Raw genomic sequence first — 24,658 nt, forward strand, 5'->3', positions numbered from 1 at the left:
TGGGAGTTCTGTCTCCATTTAAAATGTCATATATCACTATATTAAGGAATGGACTACTTGGAAGACATGGCTTCTGGAGCTCTTTTCTTCATTTGGCCTTGACTTTGGGCTAAAAGACCCCATTATAAATTATCTGACTATCTTTGTTGTATCCTGATGTTTGGAATACACAGGAGTATACTCATAGTTACTTGCTAAGTTGCTAAGTTCAGTTGCCTAAAGTTGATGATAAAAAGTAAGTCAAGGGTACTGTCTCTTTAAAAAACAGAAGTGGTTTCCTGACATTTCACTTTCTCAGAATCTTTTGCCAATAGATTAAGTAATTGAGTTACTATGTTTGCTTGTTTTTTCAGTTACATTCAGTGTTTCTTCTCCTTGTCTGCTGCACTTTTGGTTTCCATCTCTCTCCTCTTGGTCATGACCTAAATATATGTACTTGCTCACGTGTAAGGGCTGTGACACTGCACGATGGTCACTGCCTCTCAGATCTGCTTAAATTCACCTGGGAAAAGAGCATTTGTGCTGGGCCAACACGGGTCCCTACCTTGGCTGTGAAGTGCTGTGATCATAAACTACCACAGTAAACAAAAATTGGGTTTGTACTATTGGTCTGAAAATGCTTACAGCATGAAGTAATGCCACCTGTCAGTGCTTGGAGTCGTGGCCCAGGAACAGCTGTCTCTACAGTGGGGAACACTAAGCTGTTATAAAAGAGAGCAGTAGTCCGGGCTGTGCCTCAGCATCTGCCTGGTGCTAATCTTTCTCTCTGTTCTCTCCCACCCTCAACTTCTTTTTTCCTTACTTAAACTAGTAAGATCAAGCTAGATCTCTCTTCTGGAGAAAGCGCTGTCTTCGCTGGCGATGCCCGAGGCTCGGTGAAGAAATGTTGCATAAATACACAGCAGGCACTGATCCTGGGAGCAAGCAAGGCTTTTTGCCTTAGAGCACAATATACCAGCGTGTCAGCTTGTGTCAACATGGAGGAAAACTGGGCCTAGATGTACAGTTATGTGTCATCCTCAGAGGTCATGCCAGCTTGTTGAATCATGACGTGTGAAGAGAGATCAGTGCCCTGTGAGGTGACTGTGACTTGTGAGATACGCACCCAGCAACTTCTGTATGCTTAAGATAGCAGCAGTAGTGGCAGAGGGTGCGGTGGGGGGGGTGTGCCAACGTTTTGCAACACGCTGTGCACATGTTCTTGTGGTCTGAGCTTTGAGGTTTCAGCCCCTTCCCTTAGGATCATGAAAATGGGGCATATCCCGTGAACTAGTTAAAGGAACAGGTCAAATTCGTTACCCTGGTGTGCGGTCGGCGTGGATTTGGGTTTATCGTGTTTTTGATCGCTGCCCAGTAATGGTGCTGGCATGAAGGTGTCAGAATTGTGGCTGGTGCAAGCCCAGGAGAACCCCGTGTTAGCTGTGGAGCAGCCCCTGTGTCAGAAACACACAGGTGATTTGAGTCTGAGGTTTCTGCAGTGAAACCTGAATTTAGCACAAACGCATATTAACTTATTTAGTTAATATTAACTTATTTAGTTAACTGCTGCTGAATGAGGTTCTGTCTAGAGTTACCTGGCACTGGTGAGGATAGCCGAGGCTTGCCTTGATTCTCAAAAATTGCAGGTGGACTTCAGGTTTGGGTTTTTTTCTCCCTAGTTGTATAAACATTGCAACAACATAGGCATGTATTTTGCAATACCTCCCCACTGGAGTTGCCATCACAAGGTATTCCCCTACTGAGGTTAAATGTGGTCTGACACAGTGAGCTGAGCCAACTCTGCAGAGCTGTTAACACTTGACTTTTTTTGCCTTGCTTCTGACTTTGCAGTGGGCTCTGGCTGCACTGAAGTGAAAGCAGAACCTTTAGCATGGTTTGGTCACTGTGCAGCATCCATGGGTATTGCTGTGCAGCCACTGTGGGGCTGAGGGGCAGGACAGTACTCTGATGGCATCACAGCTAGGAGAACTGTAGGGGGATTGGGATGAGAGGGCTCCTAAATGCAGTAGCTGTCATTGTAACCTGTACTGGAGTGGATATAGATCATTTAGTCTGCAAAGAACATGGAAACCTATAGGCAATCCCCTATGTCTGGAACTACATCTTTGGGTGGGATGGGAGTGAATCTGGGCAAGGCAATGGTTTTGAAACCACAAACTGGTGACAGTCGTGATTCCATAGGCTTTGTTTTCACTCTGCAGGGAATTGTTCCTTCAGGAATATAAACCAACTGCTATTTCCAAACTGTTCGTGTTTTTCCTACAGAAGTTAAAAAAAAAATGTTGAAAGCGTTAAATGAAAAGAAATATATTTGAATTGTGTATAATCTCTGTGATGTACCTACAGCATGAATTGTTTTGGAGGAGACAAGAAAATACTATCTAGTCTGAGCCTATGTACTTTACCTGATATAATTTAAAAAGCTTTGGATACATGATACAATGCAGTAATCCTCTACAGTCTCACATCCAGGATGCGAGAACACCCTTTTCACTAAATTGGCTTTGAAGTTAACAATTATAGTTTAGATTTTTATTCAAGTTAAGCCATGAATTATTCTTGGAGTTGATGTATCTTTTCCACTTCAAAATTTGAAAGAAAGGATGCTACTTCTTTATGTTGGACTGTGATAATTATCATCCTTATCTTGTATGTTTTTTAAATGTACAGTAGAAATCTTAAACTTACGAAAACAAAGACTGTAAGAAAGTATAACTATGGGACAATCGGAAGTATAAAATGAGTGTTTTTAAAGAAATGATCTTTCCAACCCTCCCTAATTTATTTCAGGTTTATGACCCTGACTGTTGTGACAGCATTCTTCTGGAGCTGCGGAAATATCTGCCAAAATACTTCGGTGTCTGGTCACCACCTACTGCACCAAATGGTACTGTTCTAATTTTATCTGTTAATCCAGGCGTTCTGGAAATATTTTCTGGAGACTGATCTTTGGCAGTTGTGAGCTCCGTAGGTTTTTTTTATTGGTCTTGTTTTGTAACCCACTAATGTTCCCTCTGACAGCTGGTTTCAGTTTGCAGTCCTGGGGCTGGATTAGGTCTTTGGGGTCTTCCTCCCAGGGAAGATGGGGCGCGGCTGTTTGTACACCAAAGGTTTCCTGAGTAGCTGGGCCTGATGCATGTTGCCTCAGAGCTGCTGGTCTGGTTTGTGTTGTGTTGGAGGAGTGGGCTGGTTTCATGGCTGTGTCCAGTCAGGCCATCAGAGCAAGAGGCAGGCACCTTGTGGGTGTGGAAGGAAGGAAAGGCTGGGGCTGAAACGGAAGCATTCAAACTGGAATCTGCTCCTGGATCTCCAGAGGCTGGATCCCATCATCATACCTTTTCACACAAAGCAGTTATTCCAGCAGGTACCATGCTGGTGAGCTCCACTTGTCATCCTCTGTCGTTGGTTTGAATGGAACAAAGATCTGGTGTCTTAAATTTTGGGAGTCAGGAAGAAAAAGGTATTTTGGTAGAGCAACTGGAAGATTGTCTCTTCAAGGGAAAATAGGTATTATTGTTGTATTTAAAACAAAAACTAGCTTTTCTTCTGGGGACTTTTCTTATTCACACTGGGGAAATAGAGCTTCTGGAACATACCAAAGCAAAGGGCTGCTGTCGAGTCTATTTAAATACATGGGCACCAAAACTAGATACTGTGCTCCTTTAAAATAACTCCATCTTCTTTTGCTTATGCTGTCACTTGATAGACTTGTTTTCCAAAGACAGTAGTGAGACAGAGTCCAAAGACATGGTCTAATCTCTGCAAGAAAAAATCCAAGGAAGATTGTGGTAACACTGCCACTTTCTTGGCTCAGATTTGCTTTCATGCTTTCCTGTTTGGCACTAGCTCAAATAGCTCTACCAGAGCTATATTTTTCCTTCCCTCACAATGTTCTGTGTGTCATGGAGCCCACTTAATATCCATCCCCTTCCAATTGCAAATAGTTTTTTTCTATTTGCAGTGTGATCTTAAGATGTAAAAATAAAAATAAAAATCTAGCCAAGATATAGTAATTCAACACAACCCTCATTTGCTTTGGGAATTCACTAGCACTCTGCACCATGGGACTGAATTTTGGCAGGTCTCCACCAGTCATCCAGACATAGGAATAATGGCTTAAAGGAAGAGTAACTTTTGATTTTGTTTGTTTTTCTTCTTGGAAAGACTGTGCACTAACAGGAGCCCTCTTCATAGAAAGCTATGGCAGTGGTTCAACCAAAACACTGCACTGCCAACTCTGTTATCTGTAGTATTAATGAGCTTTGTGTAGTCTTGATAGAAATCACAGATGCTGGAGATGATGAAGCTTAGCAGAATGCATGTGTATCTTGTTCTTAATTGTAGATTAAGGCTATATTTGTAGGTTTTTTGCAGTCCTGACATTGGAAGCCTGACCTTTCCATTGGCAATCGCTGTTTTACAGGCTCTGGGGACACAGCTCCGTACAACCTCTGAGCCATGAACCCAGTAATTCCCTGTTGTTGCTAATAGGGACATAGGTGACTTCTGAAAAAACAAAACTTAATTTAGGACCACTCTGAACTTGATTTGTGACCCTCTCTCATGTGACAAGTAAGCAGGAACTGCAGTGGGTAAGGTGAAGAACACAAGGAATTTGTTTCCTTACAGAAATATTTAGGAAGAACTGTCAGTCTTCTATGCTGAAAAGGTAGATAAGTGGATTAAATAGCTATCTAAAAAGAGTGAAATGTATGAAATGTAGATGAAAATGTAGAAAGTATGATGGAAAAGATGAATTCCCAGTATCAATACAATTTGTGAAAACACTGTCCTGTTCTGCTGAAATCACATACCCAGTGCTACTGCAAAGGAAATGGAGGTAGAGGTGGATGAGATTCTGTCTCCTTAAACTCATCTAAAATTGGTTGGATTTGAACTTTATCTTCACTGGCATTGTGGGCTTTTGGAGTTTATTCACAAAGAAGTGGAAAAGTAGTTATAAAGATGTAGGAGCCATCTGCTGCTGAGTTTTCTGGGTTTGGCTACCTACTTGTTGCCCATGCTTTTATTTATATTTTTTTTAAGTGACTTTACTGCTTCATACCATTGTCTAATTTGGTTGCCTAACTTAAGAATAGGGTAGATAAATGTAACCCAGTTTCAAATCTTTCTTCATTTGTTGCTGTGGGCAGTTGAGGCTTTTCTCTGCTTATTTCTGTGTTTTGAGAGATGTCTTCTAAGTTATGAAAAGAAATCAGATGCCTGAAGTGATTTTGTCACTTCTGTCTGCAGTGTGTACTGAATACACTGGCATGTTTTAGTGGTCTTTTGATTTGTCTCCTTTGGAACTGTAATAAAATATGTAAATAATATGTCAAGGCACATCCTCCTACCACTAGTAAATAGAAGTGGGCAGGGCAAGTCTGTGATGAATGATTTATTTAAATCCTCATAATATATGGTCAGGACTACTGCTAGCAAAGCAAGGTACAGAAATCGTTATGAATTCTTCTCTCTTTGAGGTTTTTTAATTTCATCTGAATTTAGATGGCGAATGCATGACTTCCAGAAGTACACTGGGTTAGCAGGGCACTATGTAATAATTTAGAAAGTCTTAATTGCTTCAAAAATCTGCAGGTTGTTGTTTTAACAAAACAAGAAGAGGAAGAGAGCACCCTGGTTACTTGGGCTCGGGTTCAGACTCAGTGATGCTCTTGAGAAGGACACTTAGGGTTTGCCAACAAACCAGTGTGAACACTTGATCTGTTTTTCTGAAGCTGTGATGAGGGAAAAATAACTCGTTGTGATGCTTTATCCGGGGTGGCATTGCTCTGCCCACAAGGCCAGACAGCTTTGTGTGAGCAGAGATGTGTACTGAACAAATGTAAAAGTCCTGATTCTGAGCTAGCAGTTACCTAATGAGAAGGACTTAAATAACTCCAAAAAGTGTGAGAGAGATGAGTAATTTCTGGATAATTCACAGGCTTTGCCAAATAATTAGTATTTCCGAGGGTTAGCGTTAGCTATGGAGTTATTTTAATGCTTAATTTTTTAAAAATAGCTATTGTTACATTTTTAGGAGGTCTAGTTTAACAAATCTGAAATGAATAGTGAACTAAGTGGTGACAGATATTTAGGACTTTTAAATATTTGGGAGGTGCTGAATGTTGGCGCTGTATGGTTAAAAAGAGGGAATTAGACCAGTGGAGTAGTGGACAGCAGATACCCATGGGTGCTCATGGAAACAGATGTTTTACACTACTATCTATATGGTTATATTTTAGAGTTGATGAAAACATTTTATGTAAATCATTTGTATCATTTGTGGTAACTTGCAATTTGTATAATTTCGTATTTGTAACAGTTTGAGTCCAGAGTGCTCACAACAGGATCCAAAGCATTTTGGGGTTGGTGTTGAAGGACTGCAGCCCTTTTTTAAGATATTTTTGTGTTTATTGTCTTTCTTCACCTCCCATGGCAAACCTGTGGCTCTATGCTTTTTGAGAGCTAAGTACTGAAAACATTTGAACTTCATTTAGTTGTTTTCTGGATTGTTTTAGAATGGTGACACAAATCTGTCATTTTCGGTGATTTCTGTAGCATGCGAAAAGGATTGGTGTTAAGGATGACAGATTTTTACAGTTTTTAATAACAGGTAGCTAACAGGTTTTATGGCCTACCCAGGTTTTGGTGGTGGTTCCCCAAAGTCCCACAAAAGCTGTGCTGATATCTGACTGAATTAGATCTCTGTATGTCAAGTAGTAAAAGTGGCACCTGCCTGATACAGAATACACTGCCTGGTGTGGAGAGTGTTTGTCCTGCTTCTTCCTTGGGGATATTCACTGAGCAAATACCAAGCATGTTTGCTACCTGGGGCTCCTCAGAATTAACTACAAGTTATTTAAGCTTGGATGTATTCTGCAGTTGTAGTTAGTGGGTGAGCTAGTCTAAAATGAAACTCCTTTTGCTGTAGATCCTGCGGCCCAATGCAAATTGAAAGCTGATACAGTGAGCTAGTAGAAAAGTGGATTCTTTTTTTTAAATAGTGTATTGATTTGACAGGTTTTCCTGAGAATGACTTTCCCTTGACAAGATGCCTGGTCCCATTCATACATAAAGCAGGCATCTAAGGCTTGAATTAAACCTATTTCAGATCGATAAATACACACTTCGGGAAATTGGAACATTTCATGATGGTGTAAATTGGGACATTTCATGATGGTGATCATGATGGTGTCAAAATTGAAGCTCTCATAGGCCTTAAAGTAATAAAAGTCTGTGTAATTTCTTTTTCTTAAGAAAGTGTTTCTTCTTATTAGGGGAAATGAAACGTTGCTTGTTCACTTTGTCTTGACCCCGACTGGTTTTGTTACCTGTCTGTACAGCTTTCCAACAAAACACTTTGTGCCTTTGCTCTTTTTAAATTTGAACTGGTTTTGCATTCTTTGGCAACTTCATTTTAGATCATGCTGCAGGAATGGGGAATAATGCAATGTTTATGTATTTGGGCTACATCAAGTCAAAGAAATACATGCATGGAATAGAAAACCAGACTTTAAGTTTGTACCTGGTGACAGGTGGATTTGAAGAAGCAGATGTAAAGAATGAGACCTGTGTTCAGGCTGTGTATTGTCTTGGTGCATGCCATGTCCTGGTGTCCTGGCAAGGGCTGGAGATGGGTGCAGGCATCTCCCAAGCAGAGTTGAGCCAGGGGGTTACTGAAGTTCATTTCCTTGTGTTCTGCCAGTCAGTGCTGGGCATCATGCTGGTAATAGCCTCTTACCTGCCCTGGAGGAAAGCATAAGCCATTTTCATGAGGTTTTAGATACTCCTTTAAATCTTCAGGCACTCCAAGTACTTTTGGGGTTTTTTGGTCCAGCCACCCTCCCAAAGGGACTGTCGGAAATGGATGAAAGGCATTCATTTAAAGGATTTGAAGAGTTTTCTCCCCAAAAGATGTGCCATGAGAAATGAGTACAGATGGGAGTGGGATAAAAAGAAGCCAAATGAGCTGCACTTCAGCCCCTGAAGGGTAGGACTAAATGTTCACTTGGTTTTTAAAATGACAGTAAACACTGTCTGCATTGCAAAACCATCCCTGCAGTAACCTGCATTTGAATGTGCTCAGTAATGCTCTTTGAGATATGTTACTGAACTAATAAAAGCTACTCACTGATTTTTATCTGGGCAATAATTTGAATTTAAATGCTAGGTTAGCATAAGTTAATTGTATACAATTTTCTAAACAGTAAAGCCTTTAGAATTTCATACCAACAGAATTTGTGGGTGTCAGCGTTTGGAGACAAATTCGACTCTTAAAAAACTTATGTGATGTTAAGTCTTAAGCTGTTCAGCTTCCTCCAAAGGAGCTTGGCTAAAGCTATGCAATTATTTTGCTCTGACCCATTGCTTACAAAAGTTTTGGTTTTTTTGACAGATACGTATCTAAAACTGGAAGATGTGACCCGCAAGTTTAATAAGCCTTGCATAATGGATGTAAAAATAGGTCAGAAAAGTTATGATCCGTATGCTTCGGTGGAGAAGATACAGCAGCAGGTCAGCAAGTACCCGCTGATGGAAGAGATTGGCTTTTTGGTGCTCGGCATGAGGGTAAGGACTTGTTTTGTCTTCAGTTTCAGCTTGTGCTCAGGCATCTCGTTCCACACAGGTACAGGGGCTGGTTTTCCTTGCAAAGGACAGTCCTCCTGTGTTTTAGGTAAATGAAGCATTATCTGAATGTGTTGGGAGTACTGGTATTAACTGCTGTGTGAAATCTGTTCCAAAACACTGCCCTGGTTCCCAACAAGTGTTTAACTTGGCCGGGTCCCTTACAGGAAGCTATTTACAGCCTGGGCACTGTATATGTGTACAAGAGAGGGACTGGGTATTTAGAACTGAATATAGTTGCAATTAATACTTCACCACCACAGCAGGTATTTAAAATTATCAAGGGTTTTTTTGTGGTTTTGTTTTTTTTTTTCTTTTAGGCTTATTATTTACATACTGAACCAGTCATTCTAATAATTTAATAATGAACTGTAACCTCTCCACATTTTTCATCTTGATATTCTTTCGTAAATATATTTTTTACATATTTTTTCTATTTAGGGAAGAGTAAGTAAGCTCTCAGAGGTGATGCATGTAGCTATAAACAGCTGCTTATGTTCTACATTTTAAAAAGCTTTCCATCAGGAGGAAACCTCTTTTGATGCTTACACACTCAAGGAACAGCTGTGAGGGAAGGTTAGCTGGGCATGGATGAGGCCATGCAGATGTCTACATTAATTCTTAATTACTCTTAGAAATACTAAGATTCAGTGTTTGTGTGTTGGCTACTTTAAAACTTTCTGTACAGAAAAGCTGTACAGAACATTTGTGGCTTAGTAACAGACGTGTGTTGATGTCAGTACTGAGTTCCTGATGCAATCCAAAAGTATTTTTTCCTACTGTGGTTGGTGCAGAAGTAATTTTCTTTTTGATGTGAGATTTTTGTCTTCCTTCTCACATACACAAAGCCAGGGGTCCTAAAGCTCTGCATCAAGATGCATAAATAGCTGAAGACTTTGATAAGCTTCCTCCTTGCTGTTCAATAGCACCCAGATTGCACCATTGTTTGAGCTAATTCTGATATCTCTGTAATGTTTTGTGTGGAATTGCCTAAGCTCCCAGCCTTAACTCTGCCTTGAGATAAGCTGCTACAGCTATAAATTATAGTGGTCATGTGTAGTAATTATGTAAGCCTGTGAGCAAGAACGTGGGAGTCGACTCAAAAAACAGCCAAACAGCTAGGATGGAAAAGGAAGGTTAGAGATTATAGCTTTGGATTTGATTTGTGTCATTACATAACCTTTCTTATCTCATGTGTAAAACAATGTACTTCATGTCCTTTGTTTTGTGACAGTGCAAAAGAAATGATTGATTGCTTCCGTGGTATGCTTGTGACCATTGTTCCTAACATGTCAGTTATTTTTATCTTTGTCCTGTTGTAGAAATTTTTTCAATCCCCTAATTCAGATTGGATGTATACTGATGATTCCCCCAAGCAGTGCAGTTTTCCATCCAGTGTTTAACTAGATGAGATTTGGTTTTGTGCCTCTGGCACCAAATTGCATGTTGGAAGTTGTTTTCCAAAGAGAATTGAAAAGGTTCCTCCTCCCCTCTTGCAACACTTGGCAAAGTCTGAATTCACAAGGCAGTTTCTCTGCCTCTTGATTATGGCCTGTCTGCTTGCTTTATTTTTGCAAGATTCTGGCCATAGTATAAAACATTTTCCTGAATGGATTTGTACTGCCCAGAACAGCTCACATGGTGGATGAAGTTTGCTCATGTTTACTGGACAAAACACGGTGTAACATGATTCAGGAATTAGTCCATTCAGTGTTATTTTTAACATGGAAGGGGCTTGCCTCATAAGTTTCTATTTCAGAAGGGCAAGAAAGAGAGGGCTGGGAGAAACAGAATGTAGCTAATGTTTTTTCTAAAGCAGCTGTGCTCTAAGTTGTCATAAAGAGATAAAAACAACAAAAAGTGTTACAGGTGGGGGTTTTACCCCAAAACTTACTTTTAGAGTGTATTTTTATCTCAAAAGCTATTGATACAGCTTTTTTTGATGCACTGGTAAATAAGCAATCATCTGTTCATATATCAAATATGTATGGTTTGCCCTTAAAAAGTGAGTCTCCTGTCTGGCACAGCATAGTACATAGTACACAGTTCTGGCATTTGACATGCTAACCTGTATTTATCTTACACACTGCAGAGACAGAATAAATGCATGGAAATGCATTTAGAAGATAAAGTTACTGGAATAACATTGGCTAAAACCACAATCCCATGTTTAGTAGAGAGGTTCCTTTCTTTAACAGATGCCCCATCCCTGAAAATGTCCAGGGCCAGGTTGGACAGGGCAGCCTGGTCTAGTGGAAGGTGTCCCTGGCCATGGCAGGGGATTGGAACTGGATTGTCTTTAAGGTCCCTTCAAAACCAGACCATTCTGAGATTCTGTGAGATGGGACATGTTTTGTTATTGCAGTAGTGAGAGTTTAAATGTAAGTTGGATGCAATAGCAAAACCACAAATTGTAATATGGTTTCAGTAGTAGACACACATATAGATAAGAAATCTCTTCACAGCACGGGCAGTGTTAAATACAGAGCATTCTGCATGCTGTTGAGCAGAAGCAGAATGTGTGGGCTGTGCTCTCATTTCAGATTGGCAGTCCATTTGGAATCCACAGTTCCCAGTTTCTGCAGGTTTTCTTTTTTCCAGAAGATCCTGATTGCAATCTATTCCATAATATTTCCGAAACACTTTTTTGAAGCAGTATAACCCATCATTGACCCCTGTTGTTTGTACCTATGAACATGCAGGCAGTAAAGTTTAATAATCAAAGCTGGGTTTAGAAGTGAATTTCCTAATCTACAGCACATGTTTCTGCAGGGTGTTTTCAAACTGACTGTAGCTGAGTCTGCTTTATGAGTTCTTCATGAACTCTTTCTAGTATTGTGGTAAGTTTCATAAGCTCTGATCTGTGAATAGCAAGATTTAGGAAGGAAGGAGTAACAAAGTTAGTAAATACCAAATCTAGTGTTCAGATTCTTCCACAGTAAAAAATTACCAGAACTAGGGTTTTTTTACATTTTTAAGTCTCATTCAAGCTTTGATGTTTAAGAAAACAGGAAGACAAAGCAAACCAAAAACTAAAAGCCAAACAAACAAACCACCCCCCAACCAACAAACCACAAAAACCCCATAGCAATCGAAAGAAACTAGCCAAAAGCTCTGAAAAAAACTCCTCCAAACCCCAGAGCAGATATTTTTTTATTATGTGAAAAGGAGGCATGAAAGAGGTGTATTCTAATGAGATGCTTCATGGAAGTTCTGGGAGTCCAAAATTCTGTATTAAGCTGTTTTTAAGATGGTTCATGATTGAACTGCAGCATCGTTGTTTCTTTTATTTAGGAGATTATTAGTCTGCTTTTTCACTGAATAAATTTCGACATAATTTCAATTCTACAACTTATTTATGTAAGGACTTCATTAAAATGTTATATTGACTGTCAGAGCATTTGGGGGTACACTTAGTCTTTGAAGCACTCTGATTTTGTTATGTGGTTTAACATAAGGACTTGGTATCTTGTATTTTTTATAAGGATATATTTTTTCCTCTTGGTACTGATTGCCATTGAAATGGTGAAAGATATGTCAGATTGGGCAGATTATTGTCTAAGCATAGTCTTGGAAACAGGGGAGCAGGGATGCATCCTTCCTGTGCTGAATTTTCAAGGCAGCAGCAATCAGGGATGAGATGTGTGTACTTTCATCACGTGTGGTCTAGCAACAACAACATAAGTTTAAAAAAACAAAAGTCAAAATTATGGGAGGTGTTGTTTAAATAGTTTTGGATAACTGGGCATGCTCTCAGCAGCAGTGATAGTTGACAACATTACTGTAAAGCAGAGATATCAAATAAGAGAATGTATTTTTTTAAAAAAAATTTTTCTTTTCTTACTTTTTCTTTAAATCCTTGCTTTATTTCTGTTTTCAGAAAAGAAAAAAATAAGGCTTGTTGAAACTCTGTTCAAATCTTGCACTGTGGCAGGTTTATGGGCCTGCAGAGAACCTGGGGTCACTGAGGCATGAAGGAAACCTGTGTATTTACATTTGGACAGGCAGAGGTACAGGCAGAAGGTGGCCAGGTGTGTGTGTGGGTCTGGGCCTGCTGCTGGAGGTGCCCCCTGCAGATGTGCCTGGGTAAGCCCTGCTTACCCCTTGCTTTCAGCTTGGCTCCAGTTTTGGCAGCAGGCTGGGGACTGACATTCAGATGCCAGTCAGAAGTGCAGTAAAGTAAAGTAAAGTAAAAGTAGTTTCTTTGTTGTAAACAGAAACCTCTGTGTAATGTCAGAACATTGGCTCCCTCCTGCCTGTATGTGTGTAACATAGGGGTGACTATCAGGTGTATTTATGGAAAACCCTGAGGGGTGGGCAGCTCTGAGGGTGCCCAGGGAAGGCTGGATGCCGTGGCATCAGAGCACGGATCTCTAATCTCCGTGTCCTTGCTTAGGACAGCAGATCCCAGGCTGCTGTTGGGGAGCAGGGATGGATGTCAGGAGCTGTGCAGGAAGCTGCTTCCCGGGCACCAGCTGGGGCATGGCAATGTCAGCAGTGCACAGGTCCATGTCATGTGTGCCACTGAGGTGGCCTTCACTCCTGCAGGTGCCCTCTGGAGTGCTGTACAAGCCTGCTCAAAATGGGTTGGGGTTATTTTCCTGACTTTCAGTAATGTGGATTAGTAGATTATTTTTTGCAGATGTGAAACAGCTCTGCAAGTTACTGACTAGAGATTTTTATTTGTGCTAGCAGTATCTCCCCCAAACAGGAAATAATACTCTTAATGTGTATTTAAGTTGTACTTTCTGAAAGTCAGGGAGTTGCCACAGTTAAGTGTTTGAACAGTGGGTGTATATTTTTCTGCCTCACCATGGAAGTTGGTACTGAATTATCCTAATTAACATTACATGACATTTGATACCTATTTTCCTCAGTTTAATATCCTGAAGCTGAAGTCACAAGGTTTCCAAACTGTGTATCTCTGCTGAGACCTCGCAAGGGTTGTGCTTTTTTTAAAGACCTCACTGGACCAACTTTTTATTTTAACTCAAGGTTTTCATCAGTCCAGGAACATCAGATGAACTACCTGTAACTGAAAAAAAGGGTATAATAAGCTGCGTGGGCATGCAAGCAGCAATGACCCAACACCTCACAGGGAAACAAAAGCCAAGTGCAGGTTAAGAACATCCAAAGATAATTTCCCTCGACAGTTAATGGTCTGATTTTTTTGATGTGCTGCCCATACAGAGTCACTGCTACTGCCAGTTGAAATCCTGAACCTGTTAACATACTGGATTCCAGAGCTGTTTGTGCAGTGGGAGCTGCTTGTAGGCACAAGGAGGAGCCTTCACATTGTCAGCCAGAACAGCTCTGATCTTGCATACTAAGAATATATAAAAATGACTGATGAAGCAGGAGGCAGTGTTTTGCAGCTCATAGAGTTTTCTTTGTCTTGCACTCTGCAATGAACCTCCCTGTGACTAGAGAGCAAACACATAACAAGCTGTGGCATATGGATAAGAAATGAGATTTTCCTGTCTAATAATTTCTTAGCTGTTGGTAAGGATCTGACTTATCGTCGTTCTGACAGGAATGGGCTGGTACAGACAGCAGCAACAACAGGGATACAGAAAAGGCTTGGTTCAAAGACAAATATCATTTTGGGAAGGGTTAGTAAAGCAGATTAGCAGTGGTGACAGCGTGAACAAAAGCACAGTGAAGCAAGAGGTCTGTCTAATAGGAAGTTGATATTAGTCTGCTGCTCCTTGTGTTTGAGGGGTAGGTGAGGGTGGAGCAAGAACTGATGAGAGATTATTTCTGTTTGAGCTCGGGTTTCTGTTCCCTTGCTTTCAGAATGGGGTTTAATGTATTTGTATTTGAGTGAGGTTTTCCAGAAATGTTTCTTCTAGACTCTTCCCTGCAGTTGAGCAAAGGCTCGAGGCAGTGTTAGCTCTTTAGCTCTTTTGTCCATATTGTACAAGCTTAAGAACTTAATTCAAAAATGTTTTATATGTAGACACATTTTCTCTCTAACTGAAATAATTTCCATAGCAGAAACATGCCAGGCAGATAGACCCAAGTATAATTTGTTTATGAGAGCTTTAACTAACATGGAGAACACTTTTGTGATTCCCCAGATCTCTTGTCCTTTAACGCCACTGTCTGCAGCCAAGCCTGCTGGTGACTGAGAGTGTTCTGAGTGCATAAGGCAGTTACATACATACATAAATAAATACTCGTGGTGTGGGTGTGGGACATGGTACTTTATCACTGACCATTTTGTGTAGTTAAAAATGCACTGTTAGTGCCAAACATGCACATCTGCCTGGGTGTTTGTAAACTGTATAGAAAGACATTTGGGGGAATGGTTTTGTGCAAATTTTGAGGAGAGGTGGGGTGACTTCTTGGGAAACCCAGCTCAGAAGCCCAGGGGCTGAGGTACTGCTTCAGCATTCCTCTGGAAAACAAGATGAGTTTGCAGATCTTAATCAGCATTTTTGAGCTAGTGCCCATGTCGCAAAAACTGTAGCTCCTACGGGAAGAGATAAAGTTCTGGTCCTGGTAAACAAGATGATTTGGTCAGGAACTGCTGCAGTGCTGATGTCTGTGGGAAGCTGCCTCTGAGCTGACTACATGAAAATGTTTAATCTCATTTTACTCATTTTAATCTCAGGAAACAGCTAGTGAGAACTTAGATGTTGTCATCAGACTCTTTCTTCATTTTTTAATTTATCTGCCTTTGACTTGTAGCTCTTTAAAAGGTTTTTGAAACTTCTCATATGTTTCTGAGAGTTACTTTGGTATCTGAAGTGTTAACCTAAGTAATCTTTGAGTTCCTGTGTAGTATGCTGTACTTCTTCCATGTGCTTTGGAAAAAAAAACCCAGAAAAACCTAAGTGGAGAAAAATTAATGATTTTGTGAACCCAAAATCACATTGGTCAAATGCAGTTTTAGAATAATTCATCTCTGCTATGGCTTTCTGCAGTTCATACATGTCAAGGCCTCAGTTTCTCCAAATATCATAACACTGAAAATAGGGATCATAGCAGTGGGAAGTGTCTCTGCTACCAAGTGAGTTTAAACATTCAGGCTTACAGCTCTTATTTCTTTAGAATAACCAGAATTATTTACTGACCCTTTGCTTCATGGTTGGTGACTTAAATCAGTTTCCACAAACTATGGTTTAAGTTCTTTGGGGACTTCAAATTTAATTACTTCTGTCCTTTTGTCAAAATAAGAGCTGTTTGAGCTATTGAGAGTTCTTCCCAGCTACTTTGCAAAGCAGGAGGTGGGGACCTGTGTATTAATGGATTTGTTGTGGTTGGGATGGGGAGAGAGGTTTTGAGGTGAAGGGCTGCAATGAAAACAGGGAATTCTGTTTTCTTTATTGCTCCTGTACCACTTTGTGCTGCTGTTTCACTGTCCTGGGCTTCACTTGTTGGCTGCAGCAAGGACAAGCCCCCAGAGGAGGGATCAGGAGCAGGCACTCCACCAGTGTGCCCTGACTTGCTTTCCATGGGATCCTCTCTTCATGGGGGGTGAAGGGAATGGTGTGGCCGGGATGGGTGCCATGGAGTTGGGTGGTCTGAACAAGTGCCAAGCATGAAGTTCCTGCCAGAGAAAACTGCCTGCTTGGTAACACCATTATTTTGGCAAATAAGAATTGTCTACACTCTCATAAACAAATCATACTTGGGCCTATCTGCCTGGCATGTTTCTGCTATAGAAATTATTTCAGTCAGAGAGAAAATGTGTCTACACATAAAACATTTTTGAATTAAGTTCTTAAGCTTGTACAATATGGACAAAACTGTACCTGTGTGAGTTGCCTCCCTTTCAGATGAGAGCTGATGTACTGCTGTCAAGGCTGGAACCCAGCTTTTGCTCAGCTGCTGTCATTTATTCAGTGTGACCTCATTTGTGCTGACAATTACGATTTTGGATGGGTTTTGCAAGCTGGGCCTTGGTGGTAATTCTGTTTTGCTCTCGTGCTAATAGTTTTATAGTTCTAAGAACTCAAAATAATTGCGTTGCAATTTTTGCTTGTTATGTCTTACTGATTTAACATCCACAGTAACACCCGTGGGAGTGTGATAGATTCAGGTCTCATCTTTGATTTGCAAGGCAGGGGCCATACAAAACAGTTCCCTGTGATGGTTACATTGCTGTAGCTTGGAGCCCAAGGGCTGAAGAGAGGGTTTTGGAGAGCACTAGAGGGCAGTGCTGGCCACTGCAAGAAACTTAAAAACTGCGAGGGCTAAACGGTGCCCAGGGTTTTGTGGCCTGTCTGTGAGTCTCTCTTGCTCTGCAGAAATACTGATGTTTCAAAATACCCATGGAGCCTCCTCCTTGCCTCTTTCAGGTGTACCATGTCTCCTCAGACAGCTATGAGACACAAAACCAACACTATGGAAGGAGCTTGACCAAGGAAACAGTAAAGGACGGTAAGGGAATTCAGATGTCAGAATTCAGTGCACTTGGATATTTTTCATTTATTTACTTACTTATAGAACTGTATGGAAAAAGTAGTCTGTGTGTTCCCATTTTAGAAGTCCTTTTTTGTCCTCATGCCAGGTGGGTCTTTAGCTGTTCCCTGTGTAATTTGAGCTCCCTGTCAATCTGAAATTAAGAGTGCAGTTGGCTGTAGCAGTAGTGCAGACTATAGGAATTTCCTCCTCACGTCTCTTTTACTACTAAGAAGGAGGTGATAGTTGTAGAATTGAATTTTTTTTGCAGCTTTGAAACTGTAATGAAATAGAAACCTTTTAAAAGTATTAAATGCTTTTATAATATATTTTTTTTAATCTCTAGTTGTCTTCTGTGAATATCTAAGTGTCTTTTATATTAGAAAGCTGCTACCAGTGAATCTTTCAGTTCAAGGGACCTTCTCAGTGGAAGTCAATCCACATGTTGCTCTGCATTAACCATAAATAAAAATGCTGCCATCATATGGCTGTTTGGTGATAACTAATGCAAACTACTTATTAGTTGACACCTGTTCATCTGTCCCCCAGCAAAGGTCAGAAGGGTGCACACACCAACACACCCATGATAACAAGCTGCTTGAGACTGTTTATCTGTGGAAAATTTAATGGATTTAACATTTGCCCAAAACTGTCCAGGTACTTACTAAATTACTTGGGGAGCAGGAACCATGTTCTTTTACTGTTTGCTTGATACATTTAGTTTTACTTACAATCCAAGCCCAAGCAGTAGTAGTATACAGCAGGTGAGGTGACTGATGGTGTCAGAATTCCTTGGTCCACCTTAGGTTTAGTTAATAATTGCCTGAAAGGGAACTACCTGAGTGCTGTCTGTTCCTTCAAATAAGAACTATGAAGATTGTTTGTTTTCCTTTTGGAGGTGAAAACAATCCCAAAATGTATCTTATTTCTTGCAGGCATCTCAAAGTTTTTCCACAGTGGGTACTGCTTGAGAAAAGACGTGGTAGCTGCCAGCATTCAGAAGATTGAAAAGATTTTGGAGTGGTTTGAGGGCCAGACACAACTCAACTTTTATGCAAGCTCGTTGCTTTTTGTCTACGAAGGTTTGTGTCAGGCAACAACTGTGCGGTTGAGTGATGTCACTTTGGTGGAGAAGAGAGGAATGCCCAAAGGCCTGTTATCAGGTGGAGATGTATTGGAGTGTAATAATAATATTCATGTTATAAATTCTACAGAGAATGGAAAAATTGAAGCCTCTGTAAGTAAAGGCTTGTCCAAATTTTATGCACTTCACAAAAAGTCGTGCTCAAAGAGGCACCACAGTCAGCTCTCACTAAAGGTTGAAAACTTGGAGCAAGACAACGTGTGGAAAAGCAGCACGTGCATTGCACAGGAGCACCTGAATGGAAATGTTCTACCCCAACTGGAAAAGGTTTTCTATCACATGCCAGCAGAGACCAAGGAAAGTGCAAACGTTGAGGTCCGAATGATCGATTTTGCTCACGTGTTTCCCAGCAACGCAAAGGATGAGGGCTACATTTATGGTCTGAAAAATCTAATCACAGTACTTCAGAGTATTTTGGATAACTAAATTCTTTGCTATGTTTTTTTTATCGGGGCCAATGATAAAGAGCAACAACATGAAGAATTTCTGCACTTGTAATGCTGTATACTGGGTTTGTATTGTTCTATATTTTATTTGTCTTTGTACTTTTGGTAGAAGGGTTTAACTTTTTATAATTTCACTCAGGAAAATAATTGATAGTTAATTAGGGAGTGTGAAAGGATGAAGATACTTGAGATATAAAGCAGGATAGATAAATGAATAGAATGAAGTGTATGTGGTTGTCTTAAATCCAAGGACAACCAGAAGCAAGGGTTATGTTAGTTCCTATAATGACTTTAGCATAGGTGACATTTGCCCACTTAGCCTTGACACTGAGCCGCATCTCCATTAACAAATGTTTAGAAAATAGACTGAAAGCTGTAAGGTAGGTGCAGGATGGATGTCCTCAGCACTGCCTTTGTGTTTACTGTATTTGAATAACTGGAGTAACCCTGCTTGGAGAGAAATCCCATGCTGAGTCAGCAGCCTTGCTTGGAGCATCGAAAAGTGCTTTTCCGTGTCACGGGAAGACATTGCTGTTCTTTCAGCTCTCATGGGGGCCTTTTCTTCCCCCACCGTGGGTGTCTGTAGCCAATGTTCACCACTGATGATCAACCACATAATTTGTGTTGAGGTGCTAAGAAAATGCTGGAGTAAAATACCATAACAGGCTTAAACTGCACAATTTCTAGAGAAACTGTTAGTTCCTAAGAGAGAGCAAAAGTACGCAGATGCAAAATGTTCCAGCAAGTAATTTGGTTTAGAAGATTTAAGTCAGTCTGTTAACGGAGTGTCTGATGCTTTGATTAAGGGAAATGCCTCACTCTGTTGTTCTCATGGCCCTTCTCCAAAAACATTGCTTCAAGAAGCAAACTAATGGAGCAGAGGAACAGAGCGTTCTCAGTAAGCCCACAGAGATCTCTGCTGGCCACTGGCCGCCGGCGTTTCTGCAACAGGCATTTCACACTTCTGCTGCTGGGGAGCACGGATTGGAGCCCTGAGCAGTACAGGCAAAGGACTCTCCTGTGGAGATTGTTTGGCCCTGGAGCCACCAGCTGAGCCACCAGCTGAGCCACCACTTGTGCCAGTGGAGCTGGGGCTCTCCCACCCTGGGCTGCAGCTGCCACCGGTTTCTTCTAGTGACACACAGGCAAGCTGCGCGATTTGAGAGCTGTCCCGTTTCTTTCTTCTTCATGGGAAAAAAAAATCGAGCTGTTGTATGGAATGCTTGAGGTCAGGATGATGTATCCAAAGCGTTTTTGGTGTGTCTCTTCCATATGCTGTGCTGCCATATGTATACAGCGAGCTGTTTGAAAAGTGGAGACGGCCAAGCCTTGCCATCTGTAGAGCAAGATTTTAATGCTTAAAGCAAAGCCCTGGGATGAAAACGTTTTAGCGTGGTCCTTGGAAACGTTTGTCTTTTCCACCTGGGCTTACTGTGACCCTGTGACCTCGCTGCTCTCTCTGTACAACGTTCTGCAGTGTGCACTCAGCTGTGTACATGTCTTGGCAAGTTCTTCATTTCACACCTGTGATCTGTATGAGAAGGAAACACATAGTTTTTCAAGCAAATACGCTGTTTTAGATAAAGCTGAAATTTTATCTGAGAACTTGGGTCGATTGAAGAAACAGGGTATTGCTGTGTGTGGAACTACATTGTTTTAACTTCAGAGCTCATATTGGCCAAAGCATTCAAGAATGAAACCAACTGTTAGTAACAGTGTTTTTGAAGTGTGGGAAAAGGGGCTTGCAGAGGAGGGGCAGTACCATTTTGTTGACAATTTCATGTGAATTAAGGTGAAGGCTGAGGGGAAAGTACAAGAAACAAAGAGACTTTTTTTTTTTCTACCTGGTATTTCTCTTGCACCATATAGTTATAGTGTATTTCCAAATCTCTGTGAATTAATTTAAGCCATATTCTAGAAAGAGTTTGTGGGTTTGTTTGCTTTGATGCTGATTTCTCTGTTATGATTTTGTTGTTCTGTTCCATAACACTAGAGTACTCCAGGCTTAAGTGGCCTTGTATGATAAATTTACAAGGTTTTATAGAAAATATGGGCAACATCATAATTTTTTGTCCTCAGTAATTCATCTCTTCTGGATTTTAATCCATTTTGTGCCAGAGAAATCAGACATTTGCCTCAAAGAAGTCAGTTATTAGAAAATTATCTGTATGCTCTTGGTATCACTCACTGTCCTGTCTCTGCTTTAAGATATACTTCCTCAGTGTTTGAATGCTCTTTAATTATGGATTGTTTTGTTGGCTATGGCAGTGTTTGTAATGCACCTGGAATATTGTCAACCTGTCAGAATATTTTGAATAAAAAAATAATTTTATCATGGTGTTTGTACCGGTAGTTATTATGAATGTATTTCTGTTAATTTAAAATGTAGCTTGAGAGACAGTAGTATTTTTTTGTTGGAAGTTCTGTAAATAAAGCTTACTGTAGAGGTGTTGGAGCATAGTACCAGCTGTGAGTCTTAAGCCTGCAAAGCCCTTATATTGACATTGTTGTTGCACATTTTAGACTTGGTGTCTTGTATGTGATCCGATTGTTTTCAGTTACAGCTGGAGATGTATTCACAGAAATCATTCAACAGAATATGGAATTAATCAGGAGATGAAGAGGGAGACACTGGTCACTGAGCTGGTACACTGCCATCAGTCTCCCTTCCTGACAGCAATGCCCCTTTTGTTCTCTGGCTGCAGTGTACAGGACAGGCAACCATTGTGTGGAAATCTTCATGGGAATGGTGACAAGGCTTGTAGGTATTTCTGTCCCAAAAAATGGAGGGTTGGTCCCTGCCCTGGACTGGTGTGGTGTAGCTGGGTGCTGGGGATGCTGAGGAAACCTGTCATTTGATTTTAAGCAATAAGACTTGGGTTTAGCAAAGCTGACTGTCAAAAGGGAAGACTCATGCAGCATTGTCACTCTTGGACTCTGAGAATATATGCTTTTGAAGCCTTTCTACCTAGGTGACATGAGAAGTGTGTATAGGCTTACTTAAGGAGAGCTTGATTTGTATAAAGTTTTATAAAAAAGTATATACATATATGGTATTTTTGGATATGGGTGAAATTTGTTGCATAAATTACATTGGAATTTATTATATCGCTATGAAATGTTTAAAATATTTTAATCAATTTGTTTTATGAACTAAACTGGAGACTTGGCTTGTGGTTGTGATTCTCATCACACTTGTACTGGTTTTTTTTCTGCTGTAATGTGTAGCCAGTGTTCTTTTCCATAACCTCACAATTTTATGGAGGACTTTTAAAGTACTCAGTAGATTAGGAAATCACTAATTCCCAGTAATTTGATTAACAGAGTGTATACGTTCTTGAAATATTTCAGTGCACATGGTATTTTAAGTAATGTTAATATGTTACACACCTAGAGCCCCTGTAAAACTCCCTCACCTGCATAGAGCTCCTGATTGTGCAGAGTTTAAAATGGGCCTTTTCAGGTGTAACAGCAGCAGCGGTGAAGGGAATGGAATTACTTGCTCACTTCATGATGTGAAGAACTGTCAAATGTAGGAAGCATCCACAAATCTGCTGTTTAAAGTTATGAATAGCTGTTCATCCTCCTCATTTCTTCTGGGTTTTTTTTTTCCTCAAGTGAGCTTTCCTCCTGAGTGCCTTCTTTGCCCTTGCCCTTCTACCTTCTGTAGCATCAGGGTGGAATATTTTAATGGAAATTCTTATTTCCTGAAAAGCTCATGCCCCATAACTGCTCTTAAAGTGCCAATATTTCCAAACACCGTTAAAATGCCTCAGATCCTGCATGAATGCACACTCCTCTGAAAGAGGAGGAGTGGGTGCTGGTGGGAGGTGACAGTGGGAGGTGGGAGTGGATGCTGGTGGGGATGCTTGGAAACATCTTTACCTGGGGTTCGAAGAGGACATTTTGAGGGCAAGGTGAGTGACAGTGGAACTGCATGGAGTTTTCCTTCCCTTCCTGCAGGTGGTGTTGAGCTTTGGAGCGGGGAATGGGGAGAGTTCCTAAGGAGGACTGAGCAGGTGTCTTGCAGGGAGGATATGCTGTGATTATTGCTTGGGTTACAGTAGGATGTGATCTGGCAAGTGCATTCATCTCTCCATAGCCACAGGCCAAACCCTGCCTATCCTTCACATTCACAGCAATGTGTAATGGGTGCTGCAGAAGAAGATTATCATCCAGAGGGCAAATGTGCTTGAAAGGGGAAAATTAACAAAGCTAAAGGTTCTACAGCAGAAAACATGTTTGAGTAAGTATCTTTTACTCTGGTCTCACTTAGTGGACGTGGGCCCTGTGGATTTGGAGTTTGTTACGTGACATTTAGTAGCAGATGGTCAGAACAAAGGTATTTCAAAACCACCTTAGTTTGAGTTGTGGACATTGGTTCAAATAGTTACTTTATTTTTTTTTTTAGAAAGTGACCTGTGAAGTAACTTCCAAATACAATGTGTGTTGCATCTGATTCTAAATGAAACTAGAGTGCACAAAGGCACTTTAATCCTCTGGGAACTGTACTGGAAAGTAGATGAAAGCATGTGAAACTGCACCTGATGCTGTGTTGTTAATTGTTTTTAAACTCTTAAAATTCTACATGCTTGATGGATGAATGTATCTAGTCTAGTCTGGTCTCAGTTTCTTTGATTCAAGTGTCTAAAGCCACCCTCAATCTTCTCTAATCTGTATATGTTTGTAATTTCATTTGCTGTTTTCTGCCATTCTTGGACCATAGGAGGTATTGTTAATATTACCTGTGTTTATTTTATAGAACATTGTACTATGCTATCTACCAACTTTTGTAACTTAAGAAGTGATATTTGGGGTCATTCTGATAGCTGTATATTTGGCAAATTATTAAAATTTTCTGCAAGTGACTTGCAAGTATAACTGGTTTCTTTTTAATACAGGAAGATTGTTGAGAAAAAGTTTTCCTGAATATATGTGCACTCTCTCTCCCTCTTTCTCTCCCTCTTTCTCTCCCTCTTTCTCTCCCTCTTTCTCTCCCTCTTTCTCTCCCTCTTTCTCTCCCTCTTTCTCTCCCTCTTTCTTCCTCCCTCTTTTCTTCATCCTCTTTCTCTCCCTCTCTATTCTCTCCCTCTTCTTCCTCTCTTTCCTCGTCTTTCTCTCTTCTTCCTCTCTCTTCCTCTCTCTTCTCTCTTTCCTCTCTTTCTCTTCCTCTCTCTTCCTCTCTCTTCCTCTCTCTTCCTCTCTCTTCCTCTCTCTTCCTCTCTCTTGTCTGTCTTTCTCCTCTTTTTTATGCACTCTATAATGGGTATTTCCATTGGATTTACCAGTTTTGCTTTACCATCATAGTTTTGTGACAGCATCCATTGCCATTTTTTGTTGAGAATACCTGCTTGTATACAAGAGTCATCTCTATAAAATTAAAAAAAAAAATCTGTACACCATAAAAAAAAAACCCAGTACATAACTTGTTTTTTGAACAAAACCCCTCTCTCCTTGTAGGAGGTACTTCTCTGAATGAAAAGAGTATGGGAGAAGACAAAGCCATCCCTCTAATTGGGACACAGGGAAAAATAATCATAAATTTGAGACAAGTCAGGGCTCAATGAACACGTAGAAAATGGCAGTTTTCCTCCAGAAGGATCAAACCTGCAGGTTCTCTTTAATGTTTGATTGAAAGTCATGAAAACTGCAGCTTCAGGGTTTTGGGGCTGACTTGATTTTTCTCCTTGTCCTTTCATTTGTTGCTTCACAGCTGTTAATGAAAATGAAATTAAACAACTGATGGGCATCATGGTTGTAATTACATTGGAACATTTGGTGACAATTAATAGTTATTTTCAGGTAAGGGCTACTTAAGCACTATGCCTGCATTTACTTTGGGGTATAGAGCATAGCACTCATATTTTACATAAAGTTTTGAGTAAATGAATTAAATTCTCTATGCAGGGCATCTGTATCTAAAATTCCTGTAATCCTTTAAATTTATCCTGGAAAACATTTAACAGGACCTCTGGAGGCTGTGTGTGTTGTTGATTACAAGCTGTTTTGCATCCACCATCAGGTCCTGAAT

The 24,658-nt window shown here is 40.5% G+C and overlaps 1 protein-coding gene across 1 annotated transcript in view; it reads left to right on the forward strand.

Moving 5' to 3' along the window:
• Positions 1-21,810, forward strand: part of IPMK (inositol polyphosphate multikinase) — a 38,418-nt gene extending 16,608 nt beyond the window's left edge. The window contains exons 4-7 of the mRNA XM_018079862.3: positions 2,791-2,887; positions 8,399-8,571; positions 16,935-17,016; positions 17,973-21,810. Coding sequence (XP_017935351.1) covers positions 2,791-2,887; positions 8,399-8,571; positions 16,935-17,016; positions 17,973-18,607 — 987 coding nt within the window. The 3' untranslated portion in view covers positions 18,608-21,810. The remainder of the gene's footprint in view (positions 1-2,790; positions 2,888-8,398; positions 8,572-16,934; positions 17,017-17,972) is intronic.
• Positions 21,811-24,658: the final 2,848 nt, after the last annotated feature.

Source organism: Manacus vitellinus, unplaced genomic scaffold (genome assembly GCF_001715985.3).
Source record: "Manacus vitellinus isolate BGI_N305 unplaced genomic scaffold, ASM171598v3 scaffold_48_pilon, whole genome shotgun sequence".
Classification (NCBI taxonomy): domain Eukaryota; kingdom Metazoa; phylum Chordata; class Aves; order Passeriformes; family Pipridae; genus Manacus; species Manacus vitellinus.